At 41.1% G+C, this 20140-nt stretch overlaps 1 protein-coding gene across 1 annotated transcript in view; it reads left to right on the forward strand.

The window, feature by feature from the left end:
- The window catches only part of UVSSA (UV stimulated scaffold protein A), a 261433-nt gene that overhangs the window by 185121 nt on the left and 56172 nt on the right, over positions 1–20140 (forward strand). Inside the window, 1 exon segment of the mRNA XM_030191086.1 lies at positions 16473–16656. Coding sequence (XP_030046946.1) covers positions 16473–16656 — 184 coding nt within the window.

The following is a 20140-nucleotide window of genomic DNA, read 5'->3' on the forward strand; positions in this document are numbered from 1 at the left end:
TGATAAAGGGGATGGAACTCCTCTCATATGAGGAAAGGCTAAAGAAGATAGAGCTCTTCAGCTTGGACAAGAGACAGCTGAAGGAAGATATGATTGAGGTCTACAAAATTCTGAGTGGTGTAGAACAAGTAGAAGTGAATCGAATTTTTATTCTTTCAAAAAGTACAAAGACTAGGGGGCACTCAATGAAGTTATATGGAAATGTTTGTAAAACAAATAGGAGGAAATATGTTTTCACTCAACGAATAGTTAAGCTCTGGAACTCTTTGCTGGAGTATGTAGTAACTTGTTTGTTTGTACCACTCTGTATTGTACAAGTTCAGTTTGAAGTAGATTAGAATTGCAACAGTTTGACAGTTTTACTGGAGGATGTAGTAACAGCAGTTGGTTTATCTGGGTTTTAAAAAGGTTTGGATATGTTCCTGGAGGAGAAGTCCATAGTCTGCTATTGAGACAGATATTGGGAAGCCACTGCTTGCCCTGGTATTTGTAGCATGGAATGTTGCAACTATTTGGGTTTCTGCCAGGTACTTGTGACCTGGATTGGCCACTGTTGGAAACATAATGCTGGCCTAGATGGACCATTGGTCTGACCCAGTATGGCTATTCTTATGTTCTTAGGATCTCAGGGTAGTAAAACAATTCGATAAGGCAGTGGCCAAGGCTAGAAAGATGATTGGTTGTATAGAGAAGGTCCTAACCAGCAGAAAGGAGGAAGTGATGATGCATTGGTACAAGTCATTTGTGAGACCACATTTTGGGGTGCTGTGTTCAGTTTTGGAGGTTGTATCTTGCCAAGGAGAAAAAAAATTGCAAAGTGGTTCAGATGAAAGTGACCAAAATGGTATGGGGTCTTTGCCTGAAGACATATGACTTGAAGATGGAAAAAGGCAACTCAAACCAGGAAAAAAAACATGAGGAAAGGCGCAAAAAACCACTTTGAAAATAAAACAAATGCAGAGACACTGTGAGGAGCAGTGAAAAACGTGGCCTTTCCTCACTACGGATGAGAAGAGACTGATGGTCTCACGACATGAGGCGAATGAGAAGGCATTCACACATGCGCGGTGGGAGCTAGGCAGCATTCTTCACTGGGAGCCATAGACGATGTCACCCATTTGTGATAATCAACTGGCCTGCTTGTCTTCGGAGAGATGTTTGTTCATCTATATTTTTCAATATTTAAATGTATGAACCATATCTCCCCAATTCCTCCTCTCTCCCAGGGTATACTGATTCGTAGTATTGAATCTTTACTTTATCTCTAAGATTTTGGAAAAGATTTTCTTTTCTCAGTTATCTACTTTCACTGAGAAAACACTTGACCTTCATCCTAGGCAGTCTGGTTTCAGATCAGATTTTATTACTGAGACAATCTTAGCATCAGTATTAAATGAAATTTGCTCTTATTTGAATAAGCATAAAATTGTTCTTGCAATATCCCATGATCTTTCGACAGCCTTTGATTTGGTGAACCATGATCTCCTATTGTCACATCTATCCTCACTAGGAATCGGTAGAACTGTTTTGATGTGGTTTACTTCTTTCCTATCAAACAGATCTTTTAGGGTTTTCACTGCTTCATCTACTTCTTCCCCTTGCCCACCGATGTGGTGTTCCCCAAAGGTCAGTTTTGTCACCACTCCACTTCAGTCTGTTTTTGAGTCCTCTTGCTGCACTAATTCAAGAAACTGGTATTTCATTTCATTTCTACGCAGATGATATTCTCCTTCTCTTTCCTATGGATCTGTATAATCTGACATTTGTCCCACTTCAGGCTTGTCTTGCACAATTTTCAAATTGGTTAACTGCTTATAAGCTAGTTCTGAATAAAGAAAAACAGTGACATGCTGGTTTTCTGGAGGATTATCTGTTCCTTCCATTACCCTGAATTTCTTTGATGTTCCAGCTTGCGTGGTTGAATCTTTTCGATTTCTCAGTGTCATCTTGGATTCCCACCTTACTTTTTCTCCTCAAATTTCTGCTCTTTGCAAAACTGGCTATTTTATTCTCCATCAACTACAGTCTGTCCATAGACTTTGATAGAGATACCTTCCACTCTCTTATTTTGTCACTTGATTATTGTAATATAATCTACTTGGGTTGTACCTGTGCAAACCTGAAAAGGCTTAAATAAATACAAAATACAGCTGCTAAATTCGTTTGCCACGCACACAAATTTATTTCTCCCGTGTTTCAAGAACTTCATTTGCTTCACATAGAAAAATGCATCTTTTTTAAGTTACTTACACTCACTTTCAAAACACATAGGATCAGACTATCAGCTCTTACTATTCCATATTCCCCTGTGCGATTGCTCTGCTCTATTAACGACCACTGTCTTGTTATTCTAAACCCAAAACAGGCCCAGTTAGAATCAACCCACCATCACACTTTTTATTTCAAGGCATCTTTTTGCTGGAACTCTCTTCTGCTTATTATTCGTTCAGAGCATACAGTAAAAGTGTGATGGGAGAGATGAAAAGAAAACCAAGACGGAACAGAACCTTGAAATCCAAGTGAGAACAGCGCATCAAGGAGTAGGAGTGTCAAAGGCAGTAGATAGGTTAAGAAGGATGGGGATTGAGTAAAAGCCCTTGGATCTGTTTAGGAAGAGGTCACTGGAGACTTTGACAGGGGCTGATTTTGTAGAATGTAGAGGGTGAAAGCCAGATTATAGTTGGTCAAAGAACAACTTCAGATGAAAGAAAGTCAAGACTATGACAGTAAAGAGCATGTTCAAGTAGCTTGGATAAGAACGAGTGAAGGGAAATGGGATGATAGTTGGAAGGACAGGGATGAAGGGGTTTTAAGGAGTGGTGTAACCATAGTAAGTTTGAAGGCATCAGGAACATTTGCAGTGGAAAGTGATAGACTGAGGATATGACAGATAGAAGGGATTACAATGGGGGAGATAGAATTGAGTAGATGATTTTGATTTGGTAGATGGTTTGAATGGGATCAAAGGAATTGATAGTGAGTTTGGAGGAGAAGAGAAGATGTGCATTTTCTGTGGTTTTAGAAAAGGAAGAAAGGATGGCAGGCAGTGTTTCCTCTGAAGAGTGGCCTGGTGTGTTCAAATTATTTTTCACATGAGCAACAACTTTTAAAAACAATCAATGTTTGAGTGCCAGTATTAGCAATGCATTTCTGTATATAGCATTTTTGTAAGCAGCCATGTAAAATCTGTGAGCGATGCTTCTAACATTTATGAGCAATCACTAATTTGCTCCACTTAGAGGGAACATTGGTGGCAGAGTGAAAGAAGGTTGTGAGAATGAAGTGGGGAAAAGGGAGATGGAGGTGACCTGCTAAAGAATTTAAGATTAACCGTGTGAACCTTGTCATGGATTACTTGGCCATGGTGTAGGCAGAAAGCGAAGGGGGAGGGAGAGGTTGGAAGTAGAGGTGGTTTCAGGGGGGCTTTTAGCTAGGCAAAGAGTCAGGTGGCGGCAAGATAACTTGTCAAATGAACATAGTCTTGTTTAGCCAAGTGCAAGAGCAGGTCGCAGATTCCTTCTTAAAAAGTGTGTACTCTTTTCCTAATATTGTGTGCATGTGCGATAGTTCTTTCCCTCTCCTTAGCTAATTCCTGTAGTTTAGGGGCCCTTTCACAAAGCAGCGGTAGGCCCAACGCGGGCTTACCACATGCTATTCCGGAACTATCATCGGCCCAACGTGGCCACTAGTGGTAGTTCTGGATCCAGTATGCACCATTTCAAGTGCATTGGAAATATTTTTATAGCATGGCGCTAAGGTAATCATTACTGCAGGAGCCCTTACCGCCACCTCAGTGGGTGGTGGTAAGTTCTCACTGTCGCATGGCCACACAGTAAGAGTTATCTTACTGCATGGCCATTTTTTTGGGAAGGGGGGGACATTTTACACATTGCGGTAAAGAGACCTGGCACACGGGAAAAACTGCTTAGTAAAAGGACCCTTTAGAGAGCAAGACAGTGTCCCTTACCCTTTAAACTTCATTGAAGGTCGCCTATTTTCAAGTATCTCTTATTTGATACCGGCATTTTTGCCAAAACATGCCCATGTCAGATTATCGTAAATAAATCTAGTTGTGGTTTATTCTACTCTCACCATCTCTGCTTCATACGTACTTTGTTGGTAGAATGAAATAAGCTATCAGTCTGGAAAGAAATCAAGTAAGAAAAAATTTCACCATGTGCGTGAAATTCTCAGAAGTATGTGTATTTTAATCTCTCCCTCAGCTATGCTGCTATGACCTGTCCAAAACAGTTGGTGCAAAGAGCAGGGGTACTTAGCATTCATACTTTACACTTGCTAATTTTCAATGTATGTGCTGCAAAAGTACCTCTCTTATTGCAAAAATATTGGTATTAAAGGACTTATAAAATGATAAACTCTAAACAAACTAGGGTAAAAGTTAATCTGAGGCTTGCTCGGGATCCCCTGCTTGAGTAGTGGGTCCCTGTATCAGGATCGTGCCAAGCCAGAGTAGTATAAAGGACTATATAGCATCTTTGCTGCAACACCTCGCTGGGAAGTTGCTGCAGTGTTTGGTTCAAAATCCATATTGGCAAAAGACCTCTAGTGTCTGTGTTGATTTTGAAAGATGCAGGATCTCTTCCCAGTTTCCGTATTTTGGTTAGAGCAGGAACTCTTCCACCTATTAGCCACTCTTAATGTAGATGTACAGAGCAGAAATTTAAGGTGAATTGCAAATTAGTTCCTCCACATAAATTAGAGTTGTTTCCCATGTAAATTTTAGTTTTTGAAAGGAAGATATTATACCCACCCTTACAAAAGAAAGGAGAAAAAAATAAAGCAGCAGGACCACCAGTTCAGTTGTTGGCCCACAGGAGAAAGGCAAAGGATGAATCGATCTGATACAGGTAGGGAGAGAAGAGAGTTAAAAGTGCAAGGGCACACAAATGGTATGAAAAGAAAACTCAGTAAGACGGTGGTTCCCAAACCTGATCCTGGAGACGCCGCATCCAATCAGGTTTTCAAGATATCCACAATGATTATTTGTGAGAGATAATTGCATGCAGTGGAGGAATATTCATTGAGAATATCCTGAAAGCCTGACTGGCTGGGGTGCCTCCAGGATCAGGTTTGGGAACCACTGCAGTAAGGAATTGGAGCTTTCCATTTTCAGAGCCTAATGAAAACCCAAGAATCACATTGGGAATTAGGGAAGAAAAAAATTCAAGGGATCACAGCCGCAGATAGTCATGTAGATGTATGCTTATACTTAAACTGTTTTCATCAGTAAAATTATGTTGGGGCACCACTGATGGGTCAGAGTATTTTTTCTTTACTGAACAGAAGATGAAATACATACATATTCTGTGCCTGGGTCCTTGACTCACCACCTTCTCCCACTAGAGCAAGAAGTAACATAGTGAGAAAGGTGTAAGGACTTAGCCTTGTGCTAAGTGCAGCCTTCTACAATAAAGACGGGCCTTAGATGGGGGCTTATATTGTAAAAAAATGAAAGTGTTCCTGGAATGTCATATTGATGTCTTTGCTCAAGGACTGCAAGTAAGGACTAGATCTGGGGCTAGACATAAGTGTAGGTATAAAGCATTGTGATCTTGATGAGTGAGAAGTACGTTCTGCACAGCTCTGGCACCTCCAACTAATTCTAAGGGTATACAGAAGTTGAGCCTTGGGCTTAGTTTTTCATCCCATTTTCCTTATGGAGCTTCTTTTTTACAGGAGGAAAAATTTATCACGAAATGATAAATCAAAATGTATTTATTTGGAGGATGCAAGTCCATGAAACTAAACAATAGACTTTTTTTGTTAATATATTTTACATTTATTTATTGGCCTCTTTAATTTGTAAAGACTCTTCTGTAAATATGGGATAAAGTTTGTAACTCTCCACAAGTGCACAATGGATTGCTTTTGAGGCCCCAGAGTTAAAAGGTGACTGCATATTAGCCTTTGCTTATCCTTAACCTGGTGAGCAGGGACAATTCTCATTGCGTTAATTGATAGCCAGCAAGTTGCTGAGGGATTTGACAAAAAATCTGTGATTTCTGTGATTCTCATTCCTTGATCCAAAGGGGATCTATGGGGACAGATCCTGGTCAGGGGGGTAGCTTTATAAAGGACCAGAAAGACAGGATTTAGATGGATTAAATAAGTCATGGAGTAGAAGGTAAAATAAATCATGAATGATTTCAACTGGCTTATGGGTTGTCATCAGCTAACAGATGTGTGTGGGAGGCATATTTGTCAGAGCAGGAAGTCAGGGGAGCATGCATGGTTGTATTCAGCAGGGTGTCGTCAGGATGGGTAAGTGATGCATATGTAGTAACTTTGGAAAACAGTTGAGGATGCTAAATTCAATACAAATTACCCCTTCATGGATACAGTGAAGGAATTTATTTAATATTAGGGGCACTCACTGCACCCATAGAGCTGGCACCTGTAGTGTGGTGATCTTTGTCAGACAGGTGCATAGTGCTCTGCAGAGTAAGAGCTGATGTCTGCTGTAAGTAGGATTTTGATTTTAGATTTCATAAATTTCCTTTCCGAATCAAAACTCAAAGCAAGTTAAATAGGTACAGAAGGTGTTTCCTCACCTCAGAGGACTTATGATTTAAGGGGAGTAATTTTCTAAGGATGCCTATGTGAGAAGACCAAAAAGGCACCTGATTTAAACCTATTTTGTAAAGGCATATAGATATATATATCTCTCTTGTAAGGGAAATGAAGGTTAATATCACAAACACCTCTAAAACGCTTCAGCCATTTAATGCCAAAACCTAGTATAATTCAAAATACTCATAATGATGATAATTCATATGAATATTTTTTTTTCATATTTAGTATGGAGGGGCCATCAGGTAAAGGGAAGTAAGTCATGCCCAACAAACGCAGCAATTTCACTTGGTGCTAAACACAGCGCTCTCATTTACTGCTTTAATCTTGTTATATTTATAACTCCCAATGTTTTCTATAAATGCATATTTAAAACAGTCTTTAGTAATTTATCCACCAGTATTATTTTGTACAGCAGATCTTTTTAAAGAGCTATATAGAAATAGGACTTTTCTAGCAATCACAGTTCCTTGAAAATAGGGCACAGCACATACAATGCTACAAAAAAGCCAGAGCTCTGTGTCAGGACATGGCTGTATGCTGTTGCAAAATTTGAGAGCATGACAAAAATTCCTTTTTTTTTTTTAGAAAAACATTTTTCTTTCAGATAAAGCACACTTGCATTCTTCCTGATTACTCCAGGGCAGCATTTTGTAAAGACAACATATGGGTCTATGTGCATTTTATAACAGGCTCCCAGATCCAGTCCCAATAGTGGGCAGATGCATATATTTACACATGCTCAAAGTGTGAATGTGTGTGTACCCACATAGTTTCTAAAATACATACGTCTATCATAGGTATGATTTGCCTAAACTAGGTCTTTGGAATGATTATGTGGAGATGATGCAGTGCACCTACTTTTTACTTGCATGTGTGGCCATTCTATTTTATAAAAGTCCTTTTCTGTATGTGAAATAGGCTTAACATGTGGGATAAACTTCATAAATTAACACCCCCTCCCTCCCAGTTTGGATCTGAAGCAGTAAAGGGTGATGTAACTTGTCCAAGGTCACAAGCGGTGTTAGTGGAAGAAGTGAGATTTGAACCTTAGTTTCCCTGGTTCTCAGCCCTGCTGCTTTAACCATTGATCTACAGCTCTACATTGATCCAGCAGGGATGGCTAGCAGGTTGGTTTGGACTAATAAACAGTTCAAGTACAAGGCAATTGTGATTTTGTTAGAAACTGTATAATGTATTAGTATTTTATTTTCCTGTTAATGGACCTTGGTTTCTAAAGTACGCTTTGCAAGCAGGGAACTCTGCTGAATTGTGAGGGAGATTTCATTCTTGCATATCTTCACTGTTAAGAGAACTGTAACTGAATAATTTTCACAGTTTTCTGCCAGCCTAGGCGAGCACTCACGGAGAGGCCACAGTAGTGAGAACAATGTCAGTTTTGATTTTGTTGAAAGTCACGGACAGAGACATGTTTATAACACTACACAGAGACAAGCAGCCTTACCTCACCTCAGTAGGATGCTCTAGGTATTTACCATGCAAGTACTCGCGCTTTCTGCCACAGTCCAGTGGAGTGGAACAAATAAGTTAAGTCCATACATTGATCACCAGCTTTACTGCTTTACTTTGTTTCTCTTACATTGCACAGGATGGTTGTTCAGGTTTAGGTACCATTGACCACAGAGTTCTATACTTGCATTGTTTTGATAAGTCTAAGACAAAGGTAAAAGTAAATTTGTGTCAGATAAATATAAAGAAGCAGTAATTGATGTGGAGAATTAATGTTGAAATGCAGGTCAGGCTTCCAAAACATTTTAGAAAAAGCTTTTTACTTTTTTGCTTTCAGAGCAAGTCAGTTTTGACTTTTCACAGTTGATATCAGGCAAGTAAAAGTAAGATGTTAAAATAGATGGGTTTGGTTTCTCTAATCTTGACTGTTGACTTTTTCCCCCTCTGACTTGAGTCAGTGTCACAGTGACACTGACTCGTCACAGTCCTAAATTTATTAGTAGTGGCTGAAGTCTGTTGCAAAATGGAATCCCCAATTCTGTCATGGGAGATGTAATTCAAAATTCCATGGGCTATGTGCCAAAAGAAGTGATACCCGATTTTCAGGATTCCTCCATAGAAACTATATGAGAAAACATGCTAACATGCAAGAAACATATATTCGTGTTGGCCTTAACATTTCAGCAATCAAATACTCTCACTGACATTGCCACTTCCTATTAGGGTGCTTTGCAATTCTCTCCTGGAAGACCTAGCCAGTCAGTGTTTTAGATGTGATTACTGTCTCAATGCTAAACCTGCCTAACCCACTGCTTTGAGTCCAGAATCAAATACTTATCCAGAAATTCACACAACTGGGACAACGTGTTTTGCTAAGGACAGGAGATTATACACGAGATGAACATTCTTAAAGTGAGCCCTACTCAATGAAGGTTCCTTTATTAAAAGTTTCACAACAGCTTTTATTTTGTTTTATTTTTTTAATAGTAAATTTGGCCAATGACTTGTTGACCATCGTATTAAAAAAACAAAAAGGGGGGAAGGGGCATATTCTTTAAGGCCCCTAACTATACAAAAAGGGCAGTGGCTCAGTAGACACTTCTATTAACATTGAGGACAAACAGGAGACAATATTCACTTCAGAGAACTGCCTAAAGCTACTCAATCTAGAATACCCTATCTCAATTAAAATCAGTGGGATGGTGTGGTCGCAGAGCCTGAAGCAAATGCACCAGGAAGAACTTGAATCTTATGAGCAAAAATCTCAGCAAATGTAGATACAAATGGCATCTCAGTAGTGGTTTAGAGCAGTTCTCCAGGATACTTCAAAGACTTAGTAAGCTGGGAGGTTTGCTTGTAACAGTATAGCAGTATTGACACAAGCACTTGATAGCCAGTCAGACCTCAGTTCAATGAAACTTTCTCCATTCCTCCCAGCCTAACTCAACAATCTCTTCTCTAATACTAATTTGGGAGAAAACCAAGGGGCTAAAACGGCCCTCCTGGTTTTTATCTTTTTTTCAACAGACTGGAGTAACCAGATCTACTGTAGGTTAGACAAGATAGAAGAGTCCCAAACTTCAGTTATTATTATAGTATACTAGTAAAAAAGCCCCGTTTCTGATGCAAATGAAACGGGGGCTAGCAAGGTTTTCTTCAGAGTGTGCATGTGGGAGTGTCCCTGCCCTCTCTCCCTCCCCTTCCCCCCTCTGAGTCCAGTCCTTCAGTGTTAAGTTTCCTGTTGTGCTGTGTTTGTGTTACAGAGAGAGTGAGGGCATCTCTCTCCTCCCCCATCTGAGTCCTTCACTGTTACTGAGAGAGGGATTTTGTGCTGTGCTGTTTTCCTTCACTCATGGGGAAACCGGATATCTCTGGCGCTTCACACTTCCGGCTGGAGGCTTCAGAACGTTGGTCTTGCCTTTTATATACAGTGGTGGAAATAAGTATTTGATCCCTTGCTGATTTTGTAAGTTTGCCCACTGACAAAGACATGAGCAGCCCATAATTGAAGGGTAGGTTATTGGTAACAGTGAGAGATAGCACATCACAAATTAAATCCGGAAAATCACATTGTGGAAAGTATATGAATTTATTTGCATTCTGCAGAGGGAAATAAGTATTTGATCCCCCACCAACCAGTAAGAGATCTGGCCCCTACAGACCAGGTAGATGCTCCAAATCAACTCGTTACCTGCATGACAGACAGCTGTCGGCAATGGTCACCTGTATGAAAGACACCTGTCCACAGACTCAGTGAATCAGTCAGACTCTAACCTCTACAAAATGGCCAAGAGCAAGGAGCTGTCTAAGGATGTCAGGGACAAGATCATACACCTGCACAAGGCTGGAATGGGCTACAAAACCATCAGTAAGACGCTGGGCGAGAAGGAGACAACTGTTGGTGCCATAGTAAGAAAATGGAAGAAGTACAAAATGACTGTCAATCGACAAAGATCTGGGGCTCCACGCAAAATCTCACCTCGTGGGGTATCCTTGATCATGAGGAAGGTTAGAAATCAGCCTACAACTACAAGGGGGGAACTTGTCAATGATCTCAAGGCAGCTGGGACCACTGTCACCACGAAAACCATTGGTAACACATTACGACATAACGGATTGCAATCCTGCAGTGCCCGCAAGGTCCCCCTGCTCCAGAAGGCACATGTGACGGCCCGTCTGAAGTTTGCCAGCGAACACCTGGATGATGCCGAGAGTGATTGGGAGAAGGTGCTGTGGTCAGATGAGATAAAAATTGAGCTCTTTGGCATGAACTCAACTCGCCGTGTTTAGAGGAAGAGAAATGCTGCCTATGACCCAAAGAACACCGTCCCCACTGTCAAGCATGGAGGTGGAAATGTTATGTTTTGGGGGTGTTTCTCTGCTAAGGGCACAGGACTACTTCACCGCATCAATGGGAGAATGGATGGGGCCATGTACCGTACAATTCTGAGTGACAACCTCCTTCCCTCCGCCAGGGCCTTAAAAATGGGTCGTGGCTGGGTCTTCCAGCACGACAATGACCCAAAACATACAGCCAAGGCAACAAAGGAGTGGCTCAGGAAGAAGCACATTAGGGTCATGGAGTGGCCTAGCCAGTCACCAGACCTTAATCCCATTGAAAACTTATGGAGGGAGCTGAAGCTGCGAGTTGCCAAGCGACAGCCCAGAACTCTTAATGATTTAGAGATGATCTGCAAAGAGGAGTGGACCAAAATTCCTCCTGACATGTGTGCAAACCTCATCATCAACTACAGAAGACGTCTGACCGCTGTGCTTGCCAACAAGGGTTTTGCCACCAAGTATTAGGTCTTGTTTGCCAGAGGGATTAAATACTTATTTCCCTCTGCAGAATGCAAATAAATTCATATACTTTCCACAATGTGATTTTCCGGATTTAATTTGTGATGTGCTATCTCTCACTGTTACCAATAACCTACCCTTCAATTATGGGCTGCTCATGTCTTTGTCAGTGGGCAAACTTACAAAATCAGCAAGGGATCAAATACTTATTTCCACCACTGTATATAGATGGTTTATTGTATCACTTTGTATATTGTCTTAGGTCCAGTAACTACAAAATGGTTTACAATGTAAATACAAATAAAAACAGAATACAATTCAAAAGCAATAAAATTATAGCATAAAATAGACACCTAAAATTAAAGCATATACACATTAAAACACAGAAACAGACAACTTCATTGGACAAGAACAGATGCACGGGAGAGAGGTCTACTCCTTACTGCTGCACCAAAATCAGTTGCATGGGTAAGTTAATACAGTAATTAGCTGCTATTATTTGCTATAATGGGCAGTTACGTGCATAACTGCCCTTAGTATTCTGTAAGTTACTTGCTCAGATTCCAGAGTATACAATTTCAAGGTGATGTGTACCTGGGAGGGGCATAGGTGGGTTGGAAGCAGGCAGTTACAAGTACGGGTTATAGAATACTAGCATTTACACACCTAGCCATTAAGCTAGCATAAATGCTCATACCTAAGGTTAGGCGTGTAAATGTGGACTTGCGCGAGAATTCTGCAGTGGTAGTTATGTGCACAACTGCCATTATAGTATTCATGCTGAATGCATATCGTTCTGGCATCTCATGTTTGGTGATCTGTAGAAAATTACCTTCTTAATGTCTAGATCCCTAAGTCCATCTTATATTGAATGACTAATCCAGTCATGAAATAACTAATGAATTGATGTATAATGTCTGTGCAGAATATTTTTTGGGGGGAGGGGCAAAGGAAAGTTGGTAATCCACAGTGCAGCCCAAGATCTTAATAGAATCTGGATTGCCCAGTAATAATGGGATGATTTCAGGCTTAGAGGAATAGAGAGGTGTGGTTGCCGTGTTAGTCCACTCTTAGGCTTAGAGGAAGAAACTGGTAACCTGTATTGCCGTTGATTTTCCCCAGATTTACTTTTACTCCAGCCAATAAGCCACTGCATACAAACGTGACTCTGAGGACAGATAAAGGCACAGGGGTAAAGTGTAGGCAACTAACTACATGTTAGCATAATAAAATGCATTTATCCCTCCCTCCTATTCAAGACTGACCAGTAGTTTCATGAAAATGATTTTTTAAAAATGTAGGGAAAAGTATTGAGACTTGGGGAACACCACATTTTAAAAAGGTAGGATAACGAATAGAAAGAATTGCAAGATATTGCAAGAAAGACTGAACCACTGTAATACAGTACCTCCAAAATTCAGATCCATAAGTAAAGGCGAGAGGTTGATGATCCATCAAATCAAAGGCTGATGAAAGGACCAAAGAGACTGCCTACTACCTTTCCTGAATCCAGATGACTATGACAAAGTCTCAGTGCTGTGGCGAGATCTAAACCCAGACTGACATGGATGGTAATGTATTAGTTTTCTCAATGAAATTATTCAACTGAATAGAAACAAATACTTGATTACCTTGGGAGAGTAGAGATCAGACAGTAATATTCTGGGATAGCAGGATCTAATGTTTTTCAATTCTCAGAAAAAAACAGGTGTTTTAGATATTGTGGAAAAACATTGCTAGTTAGACTGGAATTCATCGTATATAAAAGTGATGGGGGCAACCTTCACTAAATTGGAGGGAATATGGTCTAATGATCAAGTAGTAATATTAATGGACAGTTTTGTGGGTTTTTTTAAATGCAAATTGCAAATAATAATAGTGGAAGAGTGCTTGTAAGGAAAAGTAGCAGGATAGAAGGGGAAAAAAACTAAAAAGAAACAAAATAAGAAATCATCAAGTATCACGCCTTTGAGTCTATAATATGAGGACGGAACCAATCCAATAAGTTGCAAGGAACTGAGAAATCAAAGATGGTAAAGTGAATAACCAAAGCTCATTTCACAGCAAATATAATTAACCTACTGTTTCTAATGGCACCCACTGTACCTATAGGTCAATTTGCTGCCAGAAAAACTGTTACTTGTTCTAATTGAAAGAAGACATATTTAACAGGCCTGTATTTCACAATACACTTGCATGTAAATTTGAGAGGAAAAAAAGAGCTTCCAGTTGTAATACCCCAAATCTCAACAACAAAAGACTCTTCTACGCTTCTGCGTGTCCTTCGTTACATCTAGAAATATCCTAATTTTATTTTTCAGAAACAAATCATCTTCATGTTTGAAAAATAAGCGAAGAACCCAATCCCTATCAGATTTCAGTGCTAAGCTTAAAATCAGTGTAGCATGTGCTACCAATTCTGTATCTGAAGTCTCTAATATATCAGAAATATTCAAAATAGGTAAATCCAAAGAGACATTAAATCTTCACCAGATCTTTTCTTTGCAGTTGGTAGATAACACCAGAGACCTTACTTCCTATTGTAGAAATATGTCTTAGATAAATATTGAATAAAATCTTCCCAAAGTGATCTTAATGGAACCTTAGGAAGTTAAACAAATGTAAATTTGAGACTTTCAACTGATTCTTCAGAGCCTCAACCTTCATCATTCTCTGAGGACAAGCAAGACATGGGTGATGTCATCCATGGAGCCCCAGTACAGACACTGCCCAGCATTCTAGGATTTCGAGAAACCTTTGGCAGGCCCAACTACACATGCGTGCATGCCTTCTTTCCTGTGCAGGACCCACAATTTTGCTTCGTTCACAGAACAGTGAAGACGCTTCTGTTTTTCCTCAGTCGTGTGGTTTTTCTGTTCAGAGGTATTTCCCTTGTCTTTCTGTCTTTTTCAGTCTAAACAGTGTGAGACCTGTTTTCTCTTTAATTTTTTCTTTGTTTCTCTTATTTTCTTAGGGGCCCTTTTACTAAAGCACAGCACTACGGGCTTGCTGCATGGCAATCCGGCACTACCGCTGAGCTATTAGGTGACAGTAAGGGCTCCCCTGTGAAATGGTTGCACGGCAAGTGGTTAACTTACTTCATGAGAGTTTTCTTTTTTTTTTTTAAAGGTCTTTTACCCACTGCAGTAAAAGGGGAACCTCAGCGCGCACCGATGCCACCGCAGGGGTCCTTCTATAGCAGCTTGGTAAAAGGATCCCTTAGTGTTTTTTGGCTCTTTAATTCTTGTTTCTTTTTCTACTGCTCATGGGCTCTTTAGGCCTGAATTCATGACTGGGTCTTATTTTTTCTAAAAAAAAAAAAAAAAAAAAGGTGTCTACACTATTGAGCTGTTTGATTTTGTCTCAGCTATTTTTCCTTATATGTTGCTGAAGCCTCCCATTGGCTATAAGGAGTGCGTGAGCTGCAGTAAGATCATGTCTGTGACAGATCCTCACAACAGGTATCTGCCATGCCTCGGGCCAGACCATAAGTCCTCTCATTGTAAACTGTGTTCTAAAATATAGAAAAGGACACAGAACAGTCGAAAAGCCCTGCGTGAGAAAGTTTTTGGCACACTGAAGTCCAGTCTATTGGCATTGGTCCTATAAGGGTCTTTTTCTGGATCTCACCCTTGGTAAGCCTGAGGCCTGAATACAACATGAACCATCTTTTCTGAACTAATATGGATTCTGCAGCCTGAACCATTTTGTCTGCAAGTAAAACAACATGGACTCTGCTTTTCTTTCCTGGCACAGCTGTGCTAATGATTTCATTCAAGGACATGGTGTTTACTTGGTCTTGCCTTCACGTTTATCTCCTGGGAAGGTGCGAAGGAGCGAGTTTCAGAGACAGTGTCTCCGGTAACATCTGTGAACCTTAGGGGAGTTTTGGCACTGCGAGACTACCACTGTTAAGATGTTCTTACTGGAAGCCCACAAGGCCCATCATTGTCATGTCCGTGTGTAACCTGCAGGGCAGGGGTATACAGTTGGTGATTGGGTCCTGTTTGTCACCAGTGCTGAACGTGGAAAAAGAAAGAGAAGGAGAAGAGAAGAGGACCTGATGGTGTGTAAGTCTCTCTGAGAGAGACTGAATTGCTAGAACACCTGTGAACTGTGTTTCTATGTGCCAAGTGTAGCCAAGGCCAAAGTTAGAAGCTGACCTGGCTTCAAAGACTGGCTGTGCTGAGAGAGCATTTCTGAAGGACCAAAGAAAGCTAAATATCATTTTCTTTTGTTTCTATTTGTAAAGCTTTTTTTCACATGTAAAAAACTATGTAAATTTATACCCCAAGACACATCGCCTGTAAATCTTTCGGACAGTTCACCCTTGACATCTCTGGTTTGTACCAGAGGCAGTGAAGGACAAAAATAATTTGCCTATCTTCCCTGATTTTTATTCCTTCTGCCAAGTTACTCAGGTCCTGTTTTTGAACTTACAGCACAATTCAGTGTGCTATTTGTAGTCCCTGATCCTACCTGTTGAGCTCAGTGCTGCAGGTCCCATAATGCACCAGCATAATGTTGTCAGAAATCTAGGATTAGCCAAAATTCTTCTTCCTGGAACTAGCTGAAGAATATGTGCACTGTAGAAAGGAAAACTTCCTCTTGTTAATATGTGCTTCTACTGTGCATAGCCATCTTCCCAAACTATTTAATACAAGTTGTACAGATGATGTGGCAAGCAATTTCTTAACTAAGATTTTGAATTCAAGGTGCATTGTTTTAGTAAAATCCATTGGAAGAAGGATCCTTTGAATACTGGTGGTCATTTTGAATCAGAATATTTTTTTTAAGTGGGAATGCTGTCATAAAATGTCATAGTATTCGGGGTGCTTAACATGCAAATGCACTGTACTAAGAAGAGGAAAGCATTGGTATCAAGACTGTTTTGCTATATTTAAGAGATTGCTGCTGCACTGTTGGTTTTCACAGTTTGGGGGAGGGTGTTTATGTTCATTTTGAAGAAGTTTGTATTTGTCTGGATTTTCTGAAGCACATAACTACGCGACAGAAGAATCTTCAGAAATCCAGAAACTCTGCTTCATTTGCTTTTGTGATGTTTCCAAGAATATGTAAATGGTGATTCTTAATTATTTTTCACTCTCTAGGTTTAGTTCTCAGCATCGTTTTTGGACCCCCAATGAGTTAGAGGAAGAAGTGGAGAATAAGGAAATGGAGGCAATGTTGAAAACACGATATATAACATTCCCTGGCAAGTTTGAACCTGTGAAGCACAAGTGCCGTGCACCAATGCCAGATGGGAGCCTTTGTGAAAGGCAGGATAGATTTAAGGTGTGTATGTATGAAAATATAATGAAATCTGAGCCAAGCAAGGCAGCAAAAGCCAAGAAAATCCAGTTAAGGGGATATTGAATTGGGGTATATTACCATACCAATGAACGTGGTATTTCATCAATAAAAATACAGGAAGCATGTTTTAGCTGATTTACAAGAGGACATCATTTCTTTATGCAGTAATATTTAAGATCTCAGCAAAGTATTTGTCATTTACTGGTAGAGGTAGTGAAACTAACCAAGTTCAGAACTGATTCTGTATAAAGTTGTTATCCATAAACAAAAGAAAGTGAGGGTAAAGCAGGAGCTGTCATTACTGATCTTGTTATAAGGTTAAAAAAAAAGACTCTAACTCTTTTGGATTCATAGCAGCTTTCAAGTGACTTGAAAGTCCTAGGAAGACTTCTTTGAATCTTATGGAGCAGAGATTTTTGGCTGTTGAATGCTTATTTTGTATTGTATAGTTTTAGTATTCTACACCACTTAGATCTGTTTTGTTTCAGAATTAGAGGTATAGCAAGTCACTATAAACATAAGCATAAACAAAAATGTGTGCACGCAGCCCTAAATCCTTTCCAGTCCCAACCATATTGTGAAGTGCCAGTAATACAAAACCTACAAAAATCACTCGGGACCTATAGAGCTAATCTAGTCCACAATAACATCACTAACCCTCAAAGACACTAAGTAGAAAAAAGTAACACTGGGACCTAGAACATTAATATGCCTATTGGGAAACTGAACAAATTGAATTATTACAGATTCTTAAGTAGAAACTCCTTACATAATTCCTGGTCTTGGTCACCAATACTGAACGCAAATAGACCCTTGCCAAGTACAGGAAAAGTGACCAAAAATTTAAAATATGAATATGTAGATAGAAATTAAACTTAAATCCTAAGACGCCACATTGTTCAGGCAGTGCAGCACTAGAGAAAAAGTGCCCTGCACTCTGCAAAATATAAATAGTGTAAATCTACTGTAAACTGACATTTTCTATTCGCTGAAGAAAAAATTAAATTCTTCTTTCTACCTTTGCTGTCTGATTATTTTGTCATGTTTGACCCTGTCTCGTTTCTGCTTTCCTCTGTCTTTTCTTAACTTTCTTTCCAAAGTCTCCAGTCCATTTGCCACTTCTCTCCCTTCTTGTCTTCTTCATGTCCTCTCTTATATCCATCTCTGATTTTGATCTTTTCCTTTCATCTTTCCTTCATTTATTTTTCTACCTCTCTGCTCAGACTTCATTCATTCTTACCAGGGGCGTAGCTACGTGGGGCCACGGGGGCATGGGCCCCCACAGATTACGCCCTGGCCCCCTCTACATTTGACCCCCCGCCACCGCAACAGGTACCTTGTTTGCTGTCAGGGGTCCCCAATCCCCGCCAGCCGAAGAGTCTTCTTCAGTGCCAGTCGACTCCAGCGCCTTGGTGGTGTGATCATCTGTTTCTGACGCCTTACGTCCTGCACGGGGCAGGACGTAAGGCGTCAGAAACAGATGATCACACCACCAAGGCACCGGAGTCGACCGGCACTGAAGAAGACTCTTCAGCTGGCGGGGATTGGGGACTCCCGCCAGCAAACAAGGTACTTGATGCGGCGGGGGGGGGGGGGGGGGAGGGAGGCGGCTAAACAGTGTCCCCCCTTGGGCTCTGGCTACGCCCCTGGTTCTTACAATTCAGTCTTCAATCTTTTTTTTTTTTTTAATGCATCTATGTACTGCTTTTCATCTCCCTCATCCCAGCCCTCCCATTTTTCATCCTATTCCCATTTTTTGCTACCTCTCCCCTCTCTTCTAGCACCTTCTTTCTCTCTTCCTACCCCTCTGTACATTACTCTCTATTTTCATTCCTCTGACCAATATCTTCTTTCTCTTGCCCCCTCTGTCCAGCATATCATCTTCCCCATCTTCATCCAGTATCTCTCCCTGTCACCCTCATCCCCTTATATCTAGCATCCAACCATGCTCAGCATTTCCCCTCTGTCTTCCTACTCACCCTGTACAATATTTTTCTTCACCCTACAACCCCACTCCCCATATCCGGTATCCTCCCATATCCTTTTTCCTCTCTGATCTAGTATCCCCTCTCTTTTCCCCTCCTCTAAGCCAGCATCTTCCTCATCCCATTCCTGTACTTTCCCTCTCTTCCACCCATCCAGTCCAGCATCTCCCTTCTGTCACACTACTCCCCCAGTGTCCATCATCTCCCCTTTTTCTGTTTGCGCATTTTTTTTTCTAATTGGGTTGGTCATTCTCTTTTCCACATTCCTTGTGTCAGTCTTCTTGTAAATTCTTTTCCAGGTTTGCCTTTCCAATTCTTCTCTCTCCTCTTGTCTTCTTCCTTTCCTTCTCTGTGTCTGCCTAGCACTGATCTTTATGGGGGGGGGGGGGGGGGGGGGGAGGTTTCCATTTTTGTCTTCTGTTTTCTAGGTTTACATCTATCTGCCCATCTGATTTTACCCTCATTCTCTTTTTTCTCACCCTCTAGTCCTTAGTCTCCTCCTTTTCACATCTCATCTACCTACTAGCTTTCCCCATTTTCCTCTCCAGCACTCCCATTGGGGCCCTCGTCTTTCCCCTTCCCCATTCTCCTATCCACTCCTCATCTTTCACCCAGTCCCTAGTCCCTCTCCTGTCCACTGTACTCAATCCCCGTCTATTCTTCCTTCTCTTTCCTCCACTCCATTCTTCTTTTCCCTCCATTCCATCTCCTATTGCCTCTCTTTCACCATCTTTTTAACTCCATTTTTACCCATACTCAACCCCTTCAGAGACCTATCCCCTTCCTCTCACATCCCTACCCAATACACCCATCCATGTTCAATGCCTCTCATTCTCTGGAGAGGTCATTCACAATATATCTCAATCTTTCCACACACTTCATCCCCTTTCTCTTACTCCTCATTTCATTCCATCACTCATTTTCCCAACCCATCAACATACCCCCACTCCTACCAGTTGCCAAATACTCACTATCCCCTCAAAATTCCCACTCCATCTCTCCCATCCATAATTCCCTGCTCTGCTCCCCATCACTCTCCCATTAAATCACCAAGTCCCAGTCAGCTTCTGCTCTATTCCCCTACTCCTGTCTCCTATTAATCTACTCTATTCTCCGTCATCCCTCCAGTACCATTCATCTTTTGGTCTTTTTCCCTTCCCCTCTCCACCCACCCATCCGTCTTCTGCTGTCTCTCGCCCTCCCACCCACCAATCCATCCGTCTTCTGCTCTCTCCCGCCCTCCCATCCATCTTCTGCTCTCTCCCACCCACCCACCCATCCGTCCGTCCGTCTTCTGCGCTTTCCCGCCCTACCACCCACCCATCCATCCATCCATCTTCTGCGCTCTCCCGCCCTCCCACCCACCTTCTGCTCTTTAAAGGTCTCCTGTCTATTTGATAGTTCTGTATCTGTGTTCAACGTCATTCCCTCCATGTTCCTGTGCCTCACTGTGTCCAGCTTCTCCCCCTGTGTTCCTTTTC

Source organism: Microcaecilia unicolor, chromosome 2, assembly GCF_901765095.1.
Source record: "Microcaecilia unicolor chromosome 2, aMicUni1.1, whole genome shotgun sequence".
Lineage (NCBI taxonomy): Eukaryota > Metazoa > Chordata > Amphibia > Gymnophiona > Siphonopidae > Microcaecilia > Microcaecilia unicolor.